Source organism: Pantherophis guttatus, chromosome 2 (genome assembly GCF_059756535.1).
Source record: "Pantherophis guttatus breed Tessera chromosome 2, ASM5975653v1, whole genome shotgun sequence".
NCBI lineage: Eukaryota > Metazoa > Chordata > Lepidosauria > Squamata > Colubridae > Pantherophis > Pantherophis guttatus.
In genome coordinates, this window is record NC_142064.1 from 194,945,666 (window position 1) to 194,967,903 (window position 22,238).

At 37.4% G+C, this 22,238-nt stretch overlaps 1 protein-coding gene across 2 annotated transcripts in view; it reads left to right on the forward strand.

Annotated features, from left to right (window-relative positions):
- Window positions 1-438: 438 nt before the first annotated feature.
- Window positions 439-22,238, forward strand: part of MYOT (myotilin) — a 42,428-nt gene continuing 20,628 nt past the window's right edge. Inside the window, exons 1-6 of one of the 2 annotated variants that reach the window (XM_087887467.1) lie at window positions 439-570; window positions 5,156-5,215; window positions 6,816-6,957; window positions 10,065-10,088; window positions 11,978-12,097; window positions 12,895-13,162. In XM_087887467.1, the coding sequence (XP_087743593.1) occupies window positions 5,156-5,215; window positions 6,816-6,957; window positions 10,065-10,088; window positions 11,978-12,097; window positions 12,895-13,162 (614 nt within the window). In that variant the 5' untranslated portion in view covers window positions 439-570. Of the gene's footprint in view, window positions 571-5,155; window positions 5,216-6,815; window positions 6,958-10,064; window positions 10,089-11,977; window positions 12,098-12,894; window positions 13,163-22,238 lie in introns of those variants that run through there. The other variant, XM_034403331.3, reaches the window with a different exon arrangement.

Here is a 22,238-nt window from a genome sequence, read left to right on the forward strand (position 1 = left end):
AAGCCCAGAATAAATAGTGCTTGAGTTTATGGAAGAACCAAATGTATCTGCAGTTTCTCAGTTTGGCATTCAATGGCATTCGCATAGTATAGTGCAAGGATTGTTATATTGTACATTATTGGCCAATAAAACGATTGTGTATTACTTCATTTGTGTCAATCTCAGATATTATCTCTCAAATACAAGCCAAGCATTGGAATGTCAGTTTGTCTTCCCAGACTTACTCTTCTTCCTGTTTAACCCTCCTCCCATTGGAACCAGAATTGGTTTAGCTTGGACATCAATCAGTGGGAGATTAGAAGCCATCATGTGCCTTCCCTGGAGCTTAGCCATTTGTCATCTTCTTCCAAAGACATTTAAGAAAGGACAGTTGGATCAAAGCAGTGACTTAGTATAGACATGGAAAATTTAAAACATCCCTGGATTTAAATGCCTTTCAAACGGTTGGGGAGAGTGGTGAGAGTGACTACATAGATTTCTTTTTATAAAATTATGCTCAATTGAAAAGCAAATGTCTTCCGAACAATAGTTTCTACATGCATTCCTTGAGAAGAAGGACATTTCAGGAAGGTATGATAGAATGTTTCCTTGTCAGGAAAGAGCTCTGTACATTTATTGAAAAGTAAACAATGCAGTCATTCAGTGTGCCACTGGAAAGTTGTGTTGGCAAAATTATGAGTTACCCAGTTCTCACCATGATTCACCAAATAGTAGAATGTTCCTATGTAGATTGTAGAATCAATTAAAGTGATTAATAATTTGTGCAAACTGTCCACAACATTTCTTTCTTTCTTTATCTCTCTCTCTCTCTTTCTTTTTCTTTCTTTCTCTCTTTCCTTCCTTCCTTCCTTCCTTTTTTCTTAATTTATATGAAACATACATAAATATATCATTTTGATAGTTAGATTTCTACAGTGTTAACCATGGATAATTTACACTCTAATGTTTAGACAACATAAAGACCATTGAAGATTTTAAAAGATAGAAAACTTATATCAGTATTAATAATGATTTAAAGTGTTGATGTTAATAAGCAAAAGGTTATTTAGCTTTTTCATTCAGAATTGACTATAACTTTTAAAAACTGTTGAATGCATCAAAATATTTGCTGTACAGCGAAAGTTTCCGTCTTACACTAATTACTTAGTAATAATGTCTTCCCTGTATTATTACTTAATAAACTACCCCCAAATTTGAGCCATTTAAATAACACCATTTGATGCTTGGAGATTCTAACAGAGGGTGTTTTGTATTACAACATACTGTAAGATATATTTGGTACAAATCATCACTACAAATAATATTTATTTATTTAATAATAATTCCAAACTATCCTAATATATATTACTATTATTATAGTTGGTTGCATACAGTCAGCCAGATGTTTAGACTGTACTTGGCATTTTGATCTGGGAACTGGGACAAGCAGATGTTATTGTTTTATGGTATTAAAGATGTCACAGGATGTAAGCTATTCCAAGTGAAGCTACATTTTGCAATTGATGATGGCAATTTTGTCAATGCAGATGGTATTCAAGTGGTGCTCCAGATGTTTTGGGAATGCATCCAAGGTGCCTATTTTTATTAGTACTATCTTTGCTTCCTTTTGCCATAGACATTCTACTTCTATTTGCAGGTCGCTATATTTTGTTATTTTCTCTAGTTCTTTCTTTTATTCTGGTGTCTCCAGATACTGCAATGTTCACTATCCAGACTTTTTTGTTTTTCTTATCCACAATTGTTAAGTTTGGGGTGTTGATAAAACAGACAAAAAAGTCTGGCTAATGGATGTTGTAGTACCTGATGAGGAAAGAATAAAAAAGAAAAATGGAGAAAATAAAAAAACACAAAGGCCTACAGATAGAAGTAGAATGACTACAGTTGATTACACAGTCAGCCAGATGTTTAGACTGGATTTGGCATTTTTATCCACCTACAGAGTCCTTCCCAAGGAGCTGGGGTAGGCGCATACTAATGTTTTATGGTGTTAAAGGTATCATTGCAGGATGTAAGCTGTAAAGCTGCCTTTTGCAATTGACCAATGGTGAATTTGTCAATGCCGATGGTGTTCCAGTGGTGCTCCAGTTGTTTTGGGATTGCATCCAAGGCACCTATTACTATTGGTACTATCTTTGCTTTCTTTTGTCACAGTGTCTCCACTATTATTATCATTGTTGTTAGCTCACAATGCCTATATAAATTGAGTCACTTTCAACCAGTGGTGGGTTGCTCCCGGTTCGCACCGGTTAGCAAGAACTGGTAGTAAAAATTTGTAGTAGTTCGGAGAACTGGTAATAACATTGGCTGGCCACGCCCCCAAACCGGTCCCCGGCCCGGTTGCCGCTCACTTACCCCGCCCACCTCATCAGAGGCTTTTTTTTTTTTTTTTTACTTTTAAAAGCATTCAGCCGAAGAGGTTGTAGAAAAAAAAAAAGCCTTTAAAAGCCTCTGGTGATCCCAGTTGAGTTCCCTGATCGTCAGAGGCTCCTGAAAGCATTTTTTTCTGCAACCTCTTCGGCCGAAGCGGTTGTATAAAAAAATGCCTTTAAAAGCCTCTGGCGATCCCAGCTGAGTTGCCTGATCGTCAGAGGCTTCTAAAAGCATTTTTTTCTGCAACCTCTTAAGGTTGTAGAAAAATTGCTTTTAAAAGTAAAAAAAAAAAAAAAAAAGTTGACGATGCCCACCCAGTCACATTACCCCCACCAAGCCACGCCCATGAAATAAGCCATGCCCACGGAACCGGTAATAAAAAAATTTAGAACTCACCCCTGCTTTCAACCAATTTGACTTGGTTAGAGAAGTAACACTAAGTTAAGTGGATATATCCTATCTCAAACTATCTATGAAGTCTACTGATTGACAGGAGTTTAACATGGAAGTTGTTGATTGTACTAAATCATGATCTATTTAACCATAGTTTACTAAATAAAATAATAATAATAATAAAAAGTTGTGGTTACATACCTTGTTAAGCCAAAGCTAACCAAACAAAAAAAGTTTAGAATACTTTCAAAATATAGTACACCTGTTCTACGCCCAATTAAGTTTCTGCTTTCAGTTCTATAGCGATTTCTCTTGGTTACTTCATGGTCATCAGCAAGAGACCTCATTTATTAACTTGAAAGAGTATCTGAAGACACTTTCTCTGTCTTCATGCAAGCAGGTACATGATTTGGGCCTGTATATATTGTGCTGAGTTGTGAAGCAGTTTTTGCTATGGATTTGACTACTAATGGCATGCAGTGTGCTACAGAATCAGCATACTGTAATTTGTGGGAGCTAAATATAGCTAAGTAGAATCTAGGACTGTTTTTGCTTGTTGTAAGTTGCATAGTTTATGCAGGACTTCAAAAATTCAAACTATAATAGGTCTTATAGCTCACAGAAAATACTGTTAACTTAATTAGCCCACATATAGTGTCTCCTCCTTGGTTTTACAGCATGTAATTTAATTAGTCTTTGTTATGTTAGATAATGACAGATTGACAATTTAGGAATGGAGGTGACATACAGATATCAAAATATCTATATTAGTTCAAACAGGATATTTTTGGATTGGTTAAACACTCTCTGTGTGTTATACTGGCAAGTGTTTGAATAGAAGATCATGCTCGGTTAGAAGTAAAGGAAGTTTATTCAGTTTTGAAATTAATTTTCTGCAACTTCCTTATTACTGTGGTAAAATCAATTTTTAAAAAAAGCCATATCCTTTTTTTAATCTGAAATGTATTTTAATCTGAAACAAATATTACTCTGCTTATGAAAAAGGAATGGTTTTCATTTATACAAAGCAAATTAACTTTTAAAAGTAGAAGTCAAATTATCAGTATAATTTTGGAGGAATATATTAAAGGTTGTACTATCTTCCTTTTTTGTTTTGTTTACATCCAAAATTTCTACAGATGATAGACTGAGCAAATGCTAGACTACTGGGCTAAGCTTTGCATATCTTTCAATTTGGTACCCATGGCTACTTAAAGCTGTTTGTACTGGTATATCTAAGGAAAGGGTCTTCAACCCCTTGTTCATGGACAGGCACTCGTCCACAGGATGCCAGCAACTGGTCCGCACAAACAAATGAAGCCCCATCTACAGGATGCAGACAGTACGTGAAACCATGCCTGTCATGCCCCCGTCGGAGCCTGAATCTTGAATCAGAGCTGGAGCCGACGGAGATCGAGGGGGCGGCTTCATTGGCTTCAGAATAATGTGGAGAGCAGGCCAAGGCAGCCTAGGCCCCTCAGAATTGGGACGGCTTGTTAGCAGGGAGGAACGGGGGCAGGATGACCGAGAGATGGCAAGCAGTGGAAATGAGGAGTGACATAAGTCAGGCAATGAGTAAGAACCGCCCCCCTCCTGATCCCCAAGCATGGAGAGTGGCGAGAAGATGGGAACAACGCAGGCCAACCCGACAACTTGGGAGGAGAGTGCCCCACCACCACAAGGCACATCTGGGGACTGAGATTTAAGGAAATGCTGTGGGTAGGGGCGTTTGTCGGGAACAAACACTGAATTTGTAGAATTTTGTATGTGCCTTTGAAGACATTTGGAGTTTGCAGGACTGCTTTCTTCTTCCTTGCTTTGTGGACTCGGAGTCTTGTTCCTTTCTTGTGGACTCATTGTTTGTTCCTTAATTTGTGGACTTATTTTCCTGTTCCTTTGCTTTGCTGGACTACGCACAGCCAGAGGCTGCCGTGTGTGTGCGAGCTTTGCTCTGGGACTTGCCAAGAACGTGGGAGTGTTTGGGGAATTTTGGAGTATTAAAGAGAAGTTTGAACTCTAAGCTGGCTGTGTGGCCTTTGTGCCTTGTCCCGGGTCATCCCAACGCCCCCTCCGAGCTGCAGAAAAACCTTTGTCCACAGAACCTGTCCCTGGTACCCAAAAAGTTGGGGGTCACTGATCTAGGGCACAAGTGAATAGGCATAAATATATGACAATTGTTGTCATATATATTCTTTTAAATAATTTTGTAAACTAGCTAAAGGGATTAGTTCCCATAGAGTACTTAAATAAAAGTTCACAAAAAGACTTCCATCATAATCTAGCACAAAAATCTCAAAAAGTTTTTTATATTTATCTGCAAATGGAGATACATAGCCATCAAAGTCTTGCACATTATGCATTGTGATTGCAGCATATTTCATTTCTTTTATAGATGCAGAACCCTTCCCAAATGATTGGATCTGCCTATGAAGCAGCTCCTGTGTTCATAAAGGTAAGAGATATAATTTCAGTATTAAATTAGATTAAAAAATCTCCCTGTGGTATGTGCAGATGCCATTGTTATTTAGATAGAAATGTTCTTATTTTCCTATCCATCTGTCACTACTTGAAAACAAGCTCCAGAAACTCCCATCTGCAGTAGGCCTTCTGTATCTGGACTGCAAGCATCCACACAACCACTAAGAAGCAGAAAATATGTGCAGAAAACTCAACTCTTGGCCATTGCCTATAGTAGTCGTCTAGGTTTTTGCAGCTCAAATATAATAAATCTAATAATCAGACATGTTCATCTTTGAAGTAAAAGGCATGGATGAGTGTTAAAAAATATTTCCATTCAAGTCAGTATTGACTCATGGCAACTTGTGTGCTTTCTAGAGCTGAGAATGTGTATCTGGCCCAAAGGTCACCTGTTCTGACCTAGGCTTCCTGAAAAAGCATATATCACAATCTTAGTCCCAAAAACCTCTTTTATTTAGATGGCTGTGAATTATGGTCATTCAAAGCCCGTAATGCTTCACAAACAGTCTGTGAAAATTCCGACAGATGTCTGCTTGAGTTGACATAGTCTTTCAGGGTAATGTTCATAAGCACCCACCGTTTATCTCCCTTGAAATGCTGCCAGAGACCTAATTGTCAATTAGCTTTACAAGGCCAAACGGAGCACAGAGTCAAACGGACTTCTCAGAGCTTGAATTGACTATATGAACTAATTGTTTCCTGCAAAGGCTCATGTCCGTTTGCTCCTCTTTTATGTCTTATGGGAGGGGCCAATCATCTCCAAGCCTTACTTCTGAGTCTCCCGTTTTTTTCTTAATTGTTCTTGCCTTCTGGCAGCTCTGCGCATGCGCACACTGGGAACAGGCTCACACTGTTTTTCTACCTCGCTGATGTCAGATTCCGGAAGCTCCGGAGGCAGCACATAACTACCAGATGGCCCTGGCCCCCGCTCTGCCTCTGATGCAGAGCCCTTGTCCGAGCCTTCCCCAGACTCCAGGACTGGCCCATGTTCCTCCCCAACCTCCTGACTGTCCGAATCTGCTGCCAGCTCTGCTGGCTGCTGGCAGGCCACCCCACCACGCCATTGGCTTTGTGTCCAATGTGGGAATAGAACTTACAGGCCCCGTTTTTAGCCTCCTACCTTAATCACTGGAGAGGAAAATCCTTTTGGGTATTAGCATAATTCCAAAGTCGTTGCTTACTAAGGATTATGGGAGTGTGAAACAGTATGATGAAGTGATTAAAGTACTAGAGCTAGGGTGGGGACACTGAGATTCATGTCTACCCTCAACCATGGAATCTCACTGATTGACTTTGGGCCTGTCATCCTCTCTCAACCCACTCCACCCTTAGGGGAGGAATGGAGGAAGAAATTCTACGTAGACCACCCTCAACACATTTCCTTTTCTTAGAAGAAACGTGAGATATGAATCGGACTATAAATATAGAATAGTCCAAGAAATTCAAGTTTGTGGGAAACTGTTGTAATTACTCACTTGGGAACAAGAGAGTAACTTCCGGTATTTAGAAGTTTGTTCCATGCATAGCACCTTTAACTGTATAAATTTAATGTTATGTTTTTGGTCATCTTTCAGAGCCCACAAAATATTACAGCTACTAAAGGCCAGCTGGTGGTGTTTGAGTGTCGAATAAGAGCTTCCACCCCTCTTCAGGTTCGCTGGTACAGAGAGTGCAACCAAATCATAGATTCTGCAGACTTCCGCATATTAAGAAAAAGTAGGCATTTTTGTTCTTTAAAAGCCTTCCAACTGTGGGATAACTTGTTTTACAGACTGTAATCTATCAAATGTAATTCAGAGGGGAGGAAATAGAAGATATACCTGTTTGAATTGCAAGAACCTGGTCTTCCTTGTTTGACCCCAATACAGTATAGATGGGGGAAGGGCTTGGGGGGTTTCGGAATGGGACAACTCATGGCAGCCAACTCGCTATGACCATCTCGCCACGGTCAACTCACCACAGCCAACTCACCATGGCCAACTGACCACAGGACAACTCGCTACAGGACAATTCAACAATTCAATTTAATTATTTTAAATAGTTTAAAAATTATTTTAATTTTTGTCATTCATATTTCATTTTGTCCCTCCTTTGGCATTCTTTCTTTAATGATTCTGTGCTACTATTTCTTTGATATTAGTGTAGCTCTGGTCCTGTGGCCACTTGGCCATGACGAATTGTCCCATGGCGAGTTGGCCGCGGTGAGTGGCTATGATGAGTTGGCTGTAGTGAGTTGAAGACCTTCTAAATCTGGATATGGCAACTAAAAAGTATGCTGAAGTACAGATGAACCTCCTTGACCAATATTTTATTTATTTTGCGAAGGGTTAATTCACCCATTACCCCATGATGAAACTCTTTCTGAACTGCAGACATTGGTGTATTTCCTTTTGAGGAACATGAAACATGACTGTGATGGGAGAGGTCTGTACAAAGAGCTACTCAAAACACAGCATTCTCCTCCCTGGGAGAGAAATAACATAAGAACATTTGTGTATATTCAAGTTTCTGTGATGAGCTGCTGCCAATTGCTACAATATATTTTTTTACTCACATTAAATTAGCTAATTTGGAGTGGGATGAATTCTTTTGTAAACACACGCACAACTGCTGTCTAATGGCAACAGTGTGTTGCTGCTGATCCACACCTTTCCCATGTGTTGCCATCTGTAACATCTAATAAAAGAAACATATAACTGAGTCATGTTCAGCCTTGCCCTAAACTTAATGCGAGCAGCGATCAATACATGGAGGGCAAAAATATATTAAAAGCTATTATTTGTGTGCGTGAAAAAGAGAGATGCGGGGGAGAGGGGTGAGAGAATACTGATATGGAGCAAATGTGGCCTGACAGCAGCTAGGCATTCTTCATCCTCACACATAAAGTTTATCTATAATGCAGTTTGTTTGCTTGTTTGTTTTTTGTCTTTTTATGATGTGTGCATCACTGATTTGTATATAGCTGCTTTCTTGAAATAGACTGCCAATATGACAGTAAAGCAAAAATAAAGTAGCTGAACTATGGATTAATATTACATGTGAATTTGACCAAGATTTAATTATTCTCTGAAGAACATTAACCAACTTTTGGTATTGGACAGAACTTTCAAGAAAATCAGATAATTCTGCATCATCAGGCAGGTTTATTTTCACATGACATAAAGAAAAATAACAATAAAATTATAAGCATATCTTCTGAAAAGTTAATTGATTTAAGCATGGTGTACCCTGGATATTCCAGTATAAAAGTATTAAGAAAAAATTATCTTGGTATAAAGACTAAAAAAAATAACCAGCAATCTTTTGTTGAAAATGTAAATGAGATGAGATAAATGGAATAGGAACCCAGGACTGAATTTGTCCAACAATTAAGTGTTCCAGTTTTTTTCCAACAACACATGCCTTTTGAACTCATCTGTTTTCTGTAAGATATGTAAAGCGGACACAGCGGTAACAGGAAGGGGGTCTGGCAAAGCAAAGGATTGACTACAGATCAGGCATTAAAATAAAAACAAATGTGTTGTATTAGGTAACACGTAGAACAGATTAAAAACCAATAAGGTGATTAGCATGGAACGCAAAGCTTGTATGACATTCCAGACAGCATTTGTACCGAATCCATACTTCATCTCAAATGTCTCTTAATACGACAGACATTCCACTGAAATTATCCAAAGTTTCCACTCACAGGTGGGGATTCATATCAATAAGGCTACCCTTACTATGTGTTTACTAGGTTTGAGAGTTTCATGTTAATATATATATTTGCATATTTTACAATATTTGTTAGGATCATGTGAAACACTCATTTAATTCTTGGACCTCCAATAACAGAAGTATTACACTATCCAGACACCTTAGTGCTGCTTTTGTTATGGCAGGCATTACATATAGACCTATTCCTGCCTCATTCTGCCATAGATAGATAGATAGATAGATAGATAGATAGATAGATAGATAGATAGATAGATAGACAGACAGACAGACAGACAGACAGACAGACAGACAGACAGACAGACAGACAGACATATAAATATATAGAGAGAGATATAGATATAGATATATTGTGGGTCACACAGTGGCTAACCAGATTTATACAAGAAGCTCAAAAGCAGACAGAAGGGCAAAACCAATTATTGATTCAACTCTAACATCAACTAACCTTATTAGTTGATTAAGTCTCATAGTTTCCATTGCACACACTATTAGAAATAGAAAGTCTATTTACATAATTCTTGTGATTCAAAGTCCACTATTTGGGCATTATTGAATTAACCTCTAAGGCTTACCTAAAGTAAAAAATATGAAATACAATATAGCTTCTTATTTATTTTTTTAAAAACAAACCTCAGAACAGAATTGTTCTGAGGTTCATTCTATCCCTTCTGGCTGTTTTCTGCTTTATCATAATAGTATTTCCCCCCTTGAGATGAAAAGAAGTTTATAACTAAATAGCAAAATGGCTGTTCAGAAAAAGGTTCAATGGCCTTACTGCAGGCACAGATACTGCTTTGGAAATCAATGCAGAATTCAGATAAATGGATTTGTAATTTGTTATTTCAAGATTTAATATGATTTGCAAAGCAGGATACTCAGAAGCAAATGGGGAAGAATTCTTGCCCCTTTTAATAGTTGCATGTAGGTCTGAAGGGACAGAATCTATGTCACCACCTGGGCCTTAGTGAGTGGGGATCAGCAAATGGGTAAGGTTTGTGACTGTGTGATCTGCAGTTGTGTCTTTGAGCAGTTTTACATTTTCACTTTCTGAATCCACAAAATAATTGTTCACAATTAAATCCTCTGTTTCTTTCTATCTTTAACAGAGGCATGCTCATCTGTGGTCCCTGGTAAGTACTTTTAAATAAAAAGTTGCAAAGAACTGGGAGCATAACCCAACATCAGAATCCAGCCAATGAATTTAGCAAGGCCTAGTTCAAGACAGACACATGCAAGTCCACAACCCTGTGCCACTGTGCATAAAAACCTTGTGGCTGGGTGTGAAAAACAGTATTTAGAAAGTTATTATTTATTTATTTATTTATTTGATGTATATGCCGCCCTTCTCCGGAGACTCAGGGCGGCTTACAATGCGTTAAGCAATAGCCTTCATACTTTTGTATATTTATACGAAGTCAGCTTATTGCCCCCACAAACTGGGTCCTCCATTTACCTACCTTAGAAAGGATGGAAGGCTGAGTCAACCTTCAGCCTGGGGAGATTCGAACTTGCAGTAATTGCAGGCAGCTGAATGTTAATAACAGGCTATTAGTCTGCTGTGCCACCAGGCTTTATATGTTGTCCTCATAACCCATGAAAAATTCAGCAGGTTTTAAGGGGCAAAGGGTTAAACAATAATATCCAGCTAATAGTTAAGGTTCTTACTATACTGTAGAAGGATTGTTTCTAGCTCAATCTTAGATATTTGCTTGGCAATCAGTCCCACTGATTTTAATAAACCCACTCTCAAATCTGCACTTAGCTGCCTTCAACTTTCAATGAAGTTAGGGCTACCAGATTTATCTATGAAAATTACTACAATAGATATCAGCAAAAGGCTTGTTTTCCAGCATCTTGTGGTCGTTTGGGGTTTTGCAATCTTGGTTTGGTACTCTACAGGTAACCCTCATTTAGTGATTGCCACTGGGACCAACAGCTCAGCTTTTCTTTGCGAAGGCTGGGATTGGGAGGAGACTACTTGCAAAGTAATCTTTTTATCACTATTGTAACTAAAGGAGAGTTACTAAACAAAGACTGTTTGTACTAAATTCAGAATGCTTTGCATTCACTAAGACAAATCTATTCAGTGATAGATTAGTTTCTGTCGCTAGGGCACTTTTACAGTAGTATTTGTTCAAACTGCAATTGCTCTTTTTTGGGGATATGATAATGCATTCGGCAGTTTTGCTCTAGTCAACTGTGTACTCAATCAATTTTTTATTATAGTTACAGACCAGCATTACAAATAAAAACATTAAAAACAGTAATAATAATGATGCTGCTTATCTGATAACAGTAGTTATAGATAAACAAAATTAGTATTTCTCCAGTGTTTTATTAGGTGCGGTGGTACAAATTGAGTCCGTGAATCCCAAAAGATGCAACATAGCAGGAAATGAGATGCAGTTTCGATGTCCCCTTCTCCACAAGGGCACAATTTCAGCTCATAGTCTTTTTTGTTTGTGTTTTTTGTATCGGCCCTCCAAAACTGTTGTGGGAAGTGCATTTGCAGCACACTAAGGTTAATGCCCTTTGGATTTTGGGAACAGTTATTTGATATAAATATCTCCTGCTTTAAAAGGGGGAGTTTGACTGCTCAAAAAAAAAAAAACATTATTGGTAAGAAAAGCCAGATCTTGTTGGATTTCCAGAACTTTGATGCATTGTTTGAATGCACTGGGTGCACACTCACACCCCATCATTAAAAGCACTTCCCACTGTGTAAGTCATTGTGCTGATTACTTTTGGCTGTTCTCCTCCTCCCCTCCCCCAACTTTTTTTTAAATCTTACATTCTGTAGCATTCTAGGTGTGAATTAGGAACATCATTTATAAAGCTCACCTACTTAAGTAGTGAGCTTTTGTGTTTCACTGGGGAACTGGTCTCTTTATAGTAATATATTGTAAATTTATGAAAAAAATCAGTTCCTACTAACATGAGTGGGTTTGTAATATTGTGCTTATACATTCATTTATTGTACATTTATTTATTATCTCATTAACTTTTTTTCTTTTCTCAGAGGAAGTTTGTTCTTTGGTGATAACAGAAGCTTTCCCTGAAGATTCTGGAATATATCTATGTATTGCTGAAAATGATTTGGGGGCTGTAGCATCCAGCGCATTTCTTTGGGTTCCTGAAGGTAAGTTTGGCGTCTTCGAGAGAAATAATTTTTAAAAGAAATTCTGAAATAACTGAAATAATTTTGATGGAAAGAAAGATTAGAGAATTTTCATATAGCAGATCATGCTGTTAGCATCTAAAAGCTAAGAAGCGTCATATCTATTTCTGTTACTTATTTAAATTATAGCTTCTATGCATCATTTTCATTAAAAGAAAGCTCAGTTATTTTTTTCCTCAATGCTAGGCAGGCAAAATATTCCTGAGACTCCCACACAAGTTCTTTGGAACATTCCCAACAAGAATATGTATATACTGGACTACATTAATACATGCATAATTAAAGTGCACACACAGCTGATCATATTTGTAAAATGTACACACCTACAATGGACATTTTATTTAAGCTGTGTCTGGGATCATTATAAAAACTTTCTAAAGGATTTTTAAAAGTCATTTACTTTATTGAAACAACTTATTTCTCTTCTACTGGCTCTGGGTTATATTGTTTATTTGCTAAATTCATGTGCTGCCCATCTATCTACCAAGCAACTGTCGGTTATATATTAAATTTCATGGAGATACCTATTCAAAGTGTCTGTTATTAAATGACCACTCATTGTGTTTGCTTCTTTACTATTGAATTTCACCTAAAATATCAAAATAATGTAAACAAGGAAATAACATGGAATTTCCCAGATGAAAAGAGGAATTGGTATAAAAGCTCTCGAATCATTCTCCATCTTAAGCAATAATCAGGGTACAGAGCATCACCTGCGTTTTATATTTTTGTATGTCACTGATGTCTGTATTTTTCAGATTCAGGAACAGAAGAAACTGGAAGCTTTGAATCTGCCCCCTTATTGACAGATATGCTAACCAACCTGAACATCAGTTCTGTGCCAGAGAGTGAATTTTTAGCAATGGGAAGAGAGGCAGAGGAGAACTTTTCTGATGCAGGTGGACAAAATGCCTCTGGTTCAGCAAATGAAGTGGAACATGAAAGCTCCCAGTGTCAGAATTATAGCAATCAGAGCATCAGTTTTCCTGGTATTTATGAAAATCCCTCTGACAATTCACATGATTGGTAAGTCAAGTAAAGATCATTGCCTTGATCCATGTCAGTTGTTTTTGCTAAAAATTATTGCAAGCATGCATGGATTTTTAAAGCTCTGTTGCTTGTAGGTTTGTGTATATGCATATATTAAATTGTCTTGTAAATGTAGGCATGCTATTACAAAGATGTTTGGTGTGTTCATTTTTCTATGTAAGTGAATTAAGACTTTGAGATTCCTGAGCCAGCACAAATTGTTCTATAACATAATGACAAGCAAAGATTTCTACAAATGGTTTCAACATCTGTTGAACGATTACTATTCTAATACCCCACTGCTAAAATCATACATTTGGCCATTAACCAGAAAACAAGAATACAGAAATTATTCTCTGCTAAATGTTGAGCCTGAAACAATTTTGCCATACAAATAGTCCTTGACTTACAACCACAACTGAGATCAGAACTTCCACTGCTAAGCAAAGTGGTGCCTGATTTTATAACCTTTATTGCCATGGTTGTTAAGCGAATCACTTGGGTTGTTAACCAAATCACTTGGGTTGTTAAGCAAATCTGGCTTCCCCCATCAACTTTGTCTATCAGAAGGCAGCTGGGAAGGTCACAAGTGGAATCACATGACCCAGAATGCTAAAAATACCATAAATACATGCCAGTTGTCAAGTATCCAAATATTGATCACATGACCATGGGGATGCTGCAATATTGCTAAGTGTGAGGACTACCTCTATGATCAGAAGTTACTTTTTCAGTGCTGTTGTAACTTTGAACGGTTGCTAAACAAATAGTTTTAAGTTGAGGATTACCTGTACTGTATTCATTTTACAGTAATGTAAGTAACTAGAACAGGGAATTGTCCAGTCTAAAGGTGAGACAATATGTTTGCGCAAAAAAATAATTATTTCAATCAGTTGGTAAAATTGAACTGAAGATTAAGCTCTTTTAAACTATCCTCCCGGAATTCTGTACCAACTCAATGAATGTGAGTTTTCCATTAGTTAAAACACTAATTTTCATGCATTAAACCTTGATAGATTTCAATCAATCTACAGTCCACTCCCACAAGCCTTGCAAAATACTGAGGAACAACATTTTGCAGCCTGTTTTGAGATATTGATTTATTGGTATATATTACATTCTTGGATACATTTTACCTTATACATTTTACCTTACACCGAAAAAGTTACTCAGAAAAGAATGGGAAGCTAGATTCACAACCCAGAAGATGGATGGATCTACCCTTTAATTTCCTCTTCTTTTCTCTAGAAATCTCTTTAAACCAAAATCAAAATGCAGTTGTTTTCTGTTCTTTGTCCTTTTTTGTCCAAAACTAGACAAATTTCACATCTTTCCTGTGCTGTGCGAGTAGACTGGAGCAATTATTTAAATCACAAACATTAGCAAATAGTAATATTCACTGCAATTACTGAAGAAAATGCATCCATCCAGAGGGGGAAATTATTTCTTCAAGTCAGTGTTAATTCCTGGTAACTACCTAAGTCTGGCAAGGATTTTTAGACGTTGTTTGTCATTGCCTTCTTCCTAGGGCTGTGGAAGAGCGGCTGGCCCAAGGGCATCCAACTGGTTTTGCACTTAAGGTAGGACTAGAAATCATGGTCTCCTGGTTTCTAGCCTGATGCTTTAACCACTACACCAAACTGACTCTCTCCATTTGAAGTAATAAAGATTAATTCTTTTGTTTCAGAGAAATAGGGTGTACACAAATTAATATGAATGATCTTGGGGTACTTGTTGAATAGAATTAGAACAGGTATAGTGGAAGGGAGGATTTACAGGAGTTTTCTCTCTTCCAGTGCTGAAACAAGACTAGATAGCTAGTACCGGTTGTGAAAGACGTGGCTGAAAATAACCTGGGACTGCTACATTTTGTATATAGTATGAACTAATTTAATCAGAATTAGTAATCCTTGCAACAGTTGTTTAAAACTTATTCCATGATCTGAATCAAATGGGAATCTAGAACCCAGTTTTGATTATAAGTTTGCCTTTGAATAAACTGCAAAGATATTTAAGGTACCAACTTATACATACAACTATAGAAATAATTCAATTCTGGTGCAAAAGGACCATCAATTTTTATTCAACTTCAATAAGATTAGACAGACACAACAATAGACTATTATATAGTACTACTATACAGGTTTTCAGTGCCATTTGGAATATAATCAGCATTAGCTATTGGAAATAAGTCTCACTGATTTTACAGGGCAAGTGAGGTCGTTTTAATTATTGTTCTAGAAGTGCACATAGATTTAAACTGGTAAGAAAAAGGATAATGAAATGAAATCTGTCCAGAATCATTGAGAATTGGGTGGCATACAAGTTTAATGCCACCTTTAATGAGGATCAGAATCAATGTGATACTTTTTTAGAAAAGGAGAACAAATGATTTATTTCATAAGGGATTCTGGAAATTGATTACATTTGCATGATTACTTAATGTTATTAGAAGAGAACTCTATAAACTTAAAAGTTCTTAGAAGTTATACTATGCAGTACTGTTACGGTTTTGGTTGGCACCAATCATCCAAAACAGGAATGGTTTAGAAAAGCTATTTACACTGACCATCTATCTTAGATCATAGTAAACCTATCTCTCTTTGAGTCACGCCATCTTGCATTGGAATTTAAAGTTTATTTTGGAGCTCAAAACACTGAAATATTATTTAAAGATATCAGCTTTAGAGTCATCACATGTTAAAGTGAAGATAGAATATAGCTTTAAGCCAAAGGTGATGCTGGGTAATTGACAAGAGAAAGTTTCCCCATGCCAGATGTGCCAATCTGGCGTGACCCAAACTTTACTGGGGAAAGCAGAATATCTTAAACCTCATTTATTTATAGTGTTTCTTAGCCTCAGTAACTTTAAGATATGTAGACTTCAGCTTTCAGAATTCCTCAGCCAATTTGACGGTGGGGGAATTCTGGAAGTTGAAGTCCATACAATTTAAAGTTACTGAAGCTCAGAAGCACTAGGCCCCAAGTTAAGCCTCTTTCCTTTCTGGGCCTGTCTTCATCCACTCAGTTCTTGGTAGATAAAGAGCTGCTCTTTAAGAGATGTCTCATTCTTTAAAATCAGTTTTCAAGTAAATAGGTTGACTTCCTGGGAAGTCAAAGGTGCTAGAATTTGAGAGATGGCCTTTTTCTCATAACATTTTATAAAGGTGATGATTATAGTAAAATGTTCCCCTATTTCATACTGCTGGTTCATACTTCTGACTTCAGAACAGTCTTCATTTTAAAAGGATGTCCCTTATCTTTTCATAATCACCTTTAAGAAAGAATTAATGATAGTCACAATTAAACTTATAGAAGTGTCCCAATCGCTGCTATGCAAGTCCAGTTCTATTCTGGATGGTTCTTATTGTTATTACTGATACTTTTCCATATCAGCAAAAGACAGGAACCAAAGAAAGTATCAGGTAATGTTGGTGCACCTGATAGATAGATAGATAGATAGATAGATAGATAGATAGATAGATAGATAGTATTCCAATTCCTACAAAAATGTCTTGTTCCTCTGAATATATTAAACTGTGCAGCTGAAGGAAGCAATTTGGTCTAGTAGCATGTGTACAGTCTGAATATGCTTGTTCAGAAATTAGTTAGGGCTATTACATACACACATGCTTAGAGATACAGCTTTACAATTTTATACAGGAAATGAAAATATTGTAGCTACACTGATGTGTAGATTGAAGGAGATTATTTGCATATGCTATTAAAATAAAGGGGATATTTATTTCCTATTCTTTTTTGAAGTTGGGGTTTTAGCTTTGCCTCTGATATCATCTTGCCTTGCCTATCAAGTCTATTGTTCTGCTCTGTGGTTCGATTCAGTTCTTCCTTTCTGGCATAAACGTTTCTTAATGTAAAACCATACAGTAAATAATGTTTAGGAAAAAATGGGAAGCTATACAACAATGGACACTTTCATTTTACCACGTGGGTTGCAAGCATGGGCAGAAGGGTACACCAATCTTACAGTTGCAGCTATTTTATGTAGCCAGCAATTATATGAAATCATACAGATGAATGGAAAGAGATTCTATATACTGTATCACAAAATTCCTGGCACAGATTCTCAACCAATTAATATTAATCTAAATATATAGGTCATTTCTTCCAATTGCAGGATTTTTTTTAAGTAAAACGAGATACTTACAAACTTTTGCTTCCTTTTAAAATATTTTCTTCAGTAAACAAACTCTTATTACTACAGTCTGGCTCTGTTAAATAAAAGCTTGTATTATATTTACTACTCAGTTTGGTGAATGCTCACATGGAAGTAAATTCTACTTACTTAGCGCAACGTGATCCCTGTTAAGCTTGCACAGAATTGCAACTTAATAGGTTTTTATACTACCCAAATAAATGTAAGCAGATTTCTCAGACAGCTCTGCAAGGCTACTTTTATAACATGTTTCATAATCACATCTCACTTCTCTTTATTTGTTTAAATTCAGCAATATGTGACTGCGTAAATTGGATCAGAGGGTCACCTTCCCCTTATGACGTTTTCTCACATTAGACTGCCCTTTTCCAAACCAATATGCATAAGAAGAAAAACTGGTAACTGTATTATTCGGAAAGGATGATTTCTATTAATGAATAAATTTAAATTGTGAGTTTGGGTTTCCTTTGCACATGGCAAAATAAATCATATTTATGCATGCTTATGCATGTTTCTAAAATTTAAATCTAATATAATTATTTTATTATTTATTGAATTTGTATACTGCCCTACTCCCAAAGGACTCAGGGCGGTGAACAGCCAGATAAAATACATATAATACAAATGTTAAAAAAGCATTAAAATACAATTAAATAATTGGCCTGGAAAACGAAATTTAAAATACCCCAAATTCTTGAGACAAATTTAAAATTAAAGAATTTTAAAAGTTTAAAAGTTTAAAAGAGAGGTTAGGCCAGGCCGGCCTGCTGGAAAAGAAATGTTTTGATGGCACGGCGAAAAGCGCGCAGGTCCGGGATCCTCCGTATCTCCGGGGGGAGCTCGTTCCAGATGGCGGGTGCCCCCACAGAGAAGGCTCTTCCCCTGGGGGCCACCAGTCTACATTGTTTGGCCGACGGCACCCTGAGGAGCTCCTCTCTATGGGAGCGTACTGGTCGGTGAGAGGCTACTGGTGGCAGAAGGCGGTCTCGTAAATACCCCGGTCCTAAGCCATGGAGCGCTCTAAAGGTAGTAACCAAAACCTTGAAGCGCACCCGGAAGACCACCGGGAGCCAGTGCAGCTCGCGCAGGAGGGGGGGTCACATGGGAGCGTCCTGTCGCTCCCATAACCACCCGCGCGGCCGCATTCTGGACCAGCTGGAGCCTGGTCTATATCTATATATTTAATTTGCTATATCTATATATTTAATTTGCTTAGTAGCATGAGATTTTTTTTAAAGTCTCTCACTTTCTGCATACATTTTTAGGAAATAGGATTAATCCCTAAATTTTTAGACTTCAACACCCCACATTACAACTTTGACTCTGCTTGCTGGAAATTGCCCAACTAGTTATATTGTGGGAAACATGTTTAGCTAATGGTGATTTCTGTCTTAATTATTCTGAGCTTGATTTCTAATCTTCATCTGCTCCTATAAAGCACCTTTGAATGGTGATTTATACTTTCACACATACATACCAGTGGTGGGTTGCCCCCGGTTTGGACCGGTTCGCAAGAACCGGTAGTAAAACTGACGGGAGGCCCCGTCCACCACCCGGAATGTCGTCATCAACGATCTGCGCATGTGCAGAAGTTTCTGCGCATGCGCATGTGCACGCATGAGCGAAGCGAGCACGCACGATCCCATTGCGAACCGGTGGTAAAGGTAAGCAGAACCCACCCTTCATACATACACATACATACATACATACATACATACAGTATATTCTGTATCTGCCTAGATGGCATTGGCATATTCCCATTTATTGTCATACTGGATCCCTATTGTTACTTTACCTCAGTTAATATAGCTACTAATGAGGCAATATCTCTGCAAGGATCTCTTCCTATAGCCCTTTGAGTTGATTGTTGAGTTTTTGACATCGTTGATTGTTCTGTCAAAAAGAAAAAATAGTTTATTCATGTTTTTCTATAACATAATTTGATTGTATTTTTATATGGGTCTTCACTCTGCCAAGATGTTCAGACATTCATAACTTTGAGTTTAATGCACAAGGAAATTTACCCTGTTACTTTTTAGGCCTCATTTGTCTAGGTGAATAACATTTTTGTTGATTCTTGCTGTAATTGATAGGAATTTATAAAGTAGGTCAAATGCATTGTTTGTCATGCCTCTGGAACATTTTATAGGACTAAGAATAAAATAGAATTCTTTATTGGCCAAGTGTGATAGGACACACAAGGAATTTGTCTCCAGTGCACAAGCTCTCAGTGTACAGACAAGCAACAAGTGATAAATCATGATCATAATCATCATAAAATACATTCATCAGTAATCATAAGATACACTACTTAGTGATAGTCATAGGTTACTAAATAATCAATAAACATACATCATACTGGGATACTAAATAAAACAATTAATATAAATCATAAGATACAAGCCACAAGGTTATAGTCATAACAAGATAAGGAAATCAGTAATAGGAAAGATGAAAAGGATTATAGTAATACAGCCCTACTAGGTAGTTTGACAGTGTTGTGGGAATTAGTTGTTTAGCAGAGTGATGGCATGGGGGACTGTCCTTGTGTCTAGTTGTTTTGACGTTTTTATTGCTTTAATGTTATATACTTCAAATATTGCATTTTATTATATATTGGATTGGTTTATTATTTTGTGGTATTTTGTAAACAACCTGGGGAAATCTGCCTTTTAAGGATAGCAATCCATTTTTTAAAAAATACATAAATGTAAATAGGAAGAGGGAATATTGTACAAATCAAGGTAGGACATAAAGCTAATAAATACAATTAAAACTGAATAAATGTATATATTCTATGAAAAAATAAAATCCACAAAATGCATCACAAGCTTAAAAACCTTCTAAAAAACTTCTTAGTTGCTCATAGTGTACTACAAATAGTTCTTGATTTAAGACCACAGTTGAGACTAAAATTTCAGATGCTAAGCAAGTGATTTTTGCCACATTTTAGGACCTTTTTTGTCACAATTGTTAAGCGAATCACTGCAGAATAGTAAGTTCTTCTAAGTTCTTCTAAAGTTCTTCTAAATTTTACTTCCTCTATTGACTTTGCTTGTTGGAAGCCAGCTGGGAAGATTACAAATGGTATCTCAAAGGTATTTTTTCAAAAGGCAACTGAACTGGCTATTTTGGTCCTTGAGGAAGAAGAAGAAAACATTTTGCTTCTTAGCCAAGCTTCATCAATTATGATGCTGGGAGATGGAAGGATAGTACCTATCTTTCCATCCCCCAGTATCACAACTGATGAAGCTTCTTGGGTGAGAAGCAAAACATTTTCTTCTTCTTCTTCCTCAGTGAGAAAAATAAAGAAAAAAACCCCAGTCCAGTTGCCTTTTGAAAAAAGCATCTTTGAAACAATTATGACCTGGATGACTGAGAATCTCATTACAAATGGTGGTCACATGAACACAGGCCAATACAACTGCCATAAATAATGTTTGGTTGCCAAGTGCCTAAATTTTTATCATGTGACAATGGGGATGCTGCAACAATCATAAGTATTTAAAATGGTCATAAGTCTTTTTTCAATACCATTGTAACCTCGGTCACTAAATGAATGGTTGTACCTGTACTGTATCTATACTGTTGGAAAATGGAAAGTGTATTGAGGAATTCTAAAGACAAACTTACGATTTATAGAAAAGAACACAAAAGTCTCGTACAGGTAGTCCTTGACTTACAACCATTCATTTAATGACCAGTTATAACAGCACTGAAAAAAGTGAGTTACGACCATTTTTCAGTTACAACCTTTCCAGCAGCCCCATGATCATGTGACCAAAATTCAGATGCTTGGCAGCTGGTTCATATGTATGTCCTTTGCTGTGTCCCAAGGTCATGTGATCCCCTTTTGCGACCTTCTGACAAGCAAAGTCAATGGGGAAGCCAGGTTCTCTTAACAACTGGGTTACTAACTTATCAACTGCAGTGATTCATTTAACAACTGAGGCAAGAAAGGTTGTAACATGGGGTAAAATTGACTTAAGAAATGTCTCACTTAATAACAGAAATTTTGGGCTCAATTGTGGTTGTAAGTTGAGGACTACCTGCACTTCCAACACTTTTTTTGAAAATTGGATGCAAGGATGAAAATATATCATTCCCCAAGCTCTAGGCAGAAGATGGGAAGTACAATATTACATATCTGAAGGATAAAAAGTTGAAGTAAGATTTCACTAATATAGGTCACAACAGGTTTTCTCTGGGATGACAAAAAGACCTGAGTCACTATCGACCTGTATACACTGTGCTGCATATCCTGCATTAGATAACTGAAAGAATCAATCTTTGAAGCATGTAACTATGTTTGTGTGAATTAGAGTACTGGGCGCTATATTCTTTTCCTCCTCGGTTGTGATGTGTTGGTAGCTACTTCTTGAGCCCTCCTGCTCGCTATGCTCTTTTCAAGAGAGGAAAACCGGAGGGCACTTGAACAAAAGGGGCGCCAGCAGGCCAGTTGGAAATAAAGAAATTCGATCGGGCCGCTATAGAAGCGCGGCTTGCGTTTGCTTCAGAATCAAAGTCCCCTTCGAGCTGGAATGCGGTTTCTTTTTAGTGTCCCTGAAACCACTTCCAACTCGAAGAGGCTGTACTTGTCGACAGATATGCGAGTCCAACTTTTTACCGCTTACTGCATACCTCGAGGACTCTTATTTCCGTCCTTCCTTCGCTCGTTTCCCGCCAACTCCTCGAGTGCAATAAACTCGGTTCCTCTTCACCTGTTTCCTAACCACAAAGCCGCTTCGCGCGCACTCCCGCCTTCGCAGAGTTAACTCCTCACTAACTACAGTACGGAGGCTTTCAGGGCAATTTTTTTCTTATAAGTGGCGGCTGGCAAGTTTCTGAATCAAAATGATGGTCTCGAATGAGGTCAACGGCAGGCATTTTCCGCCA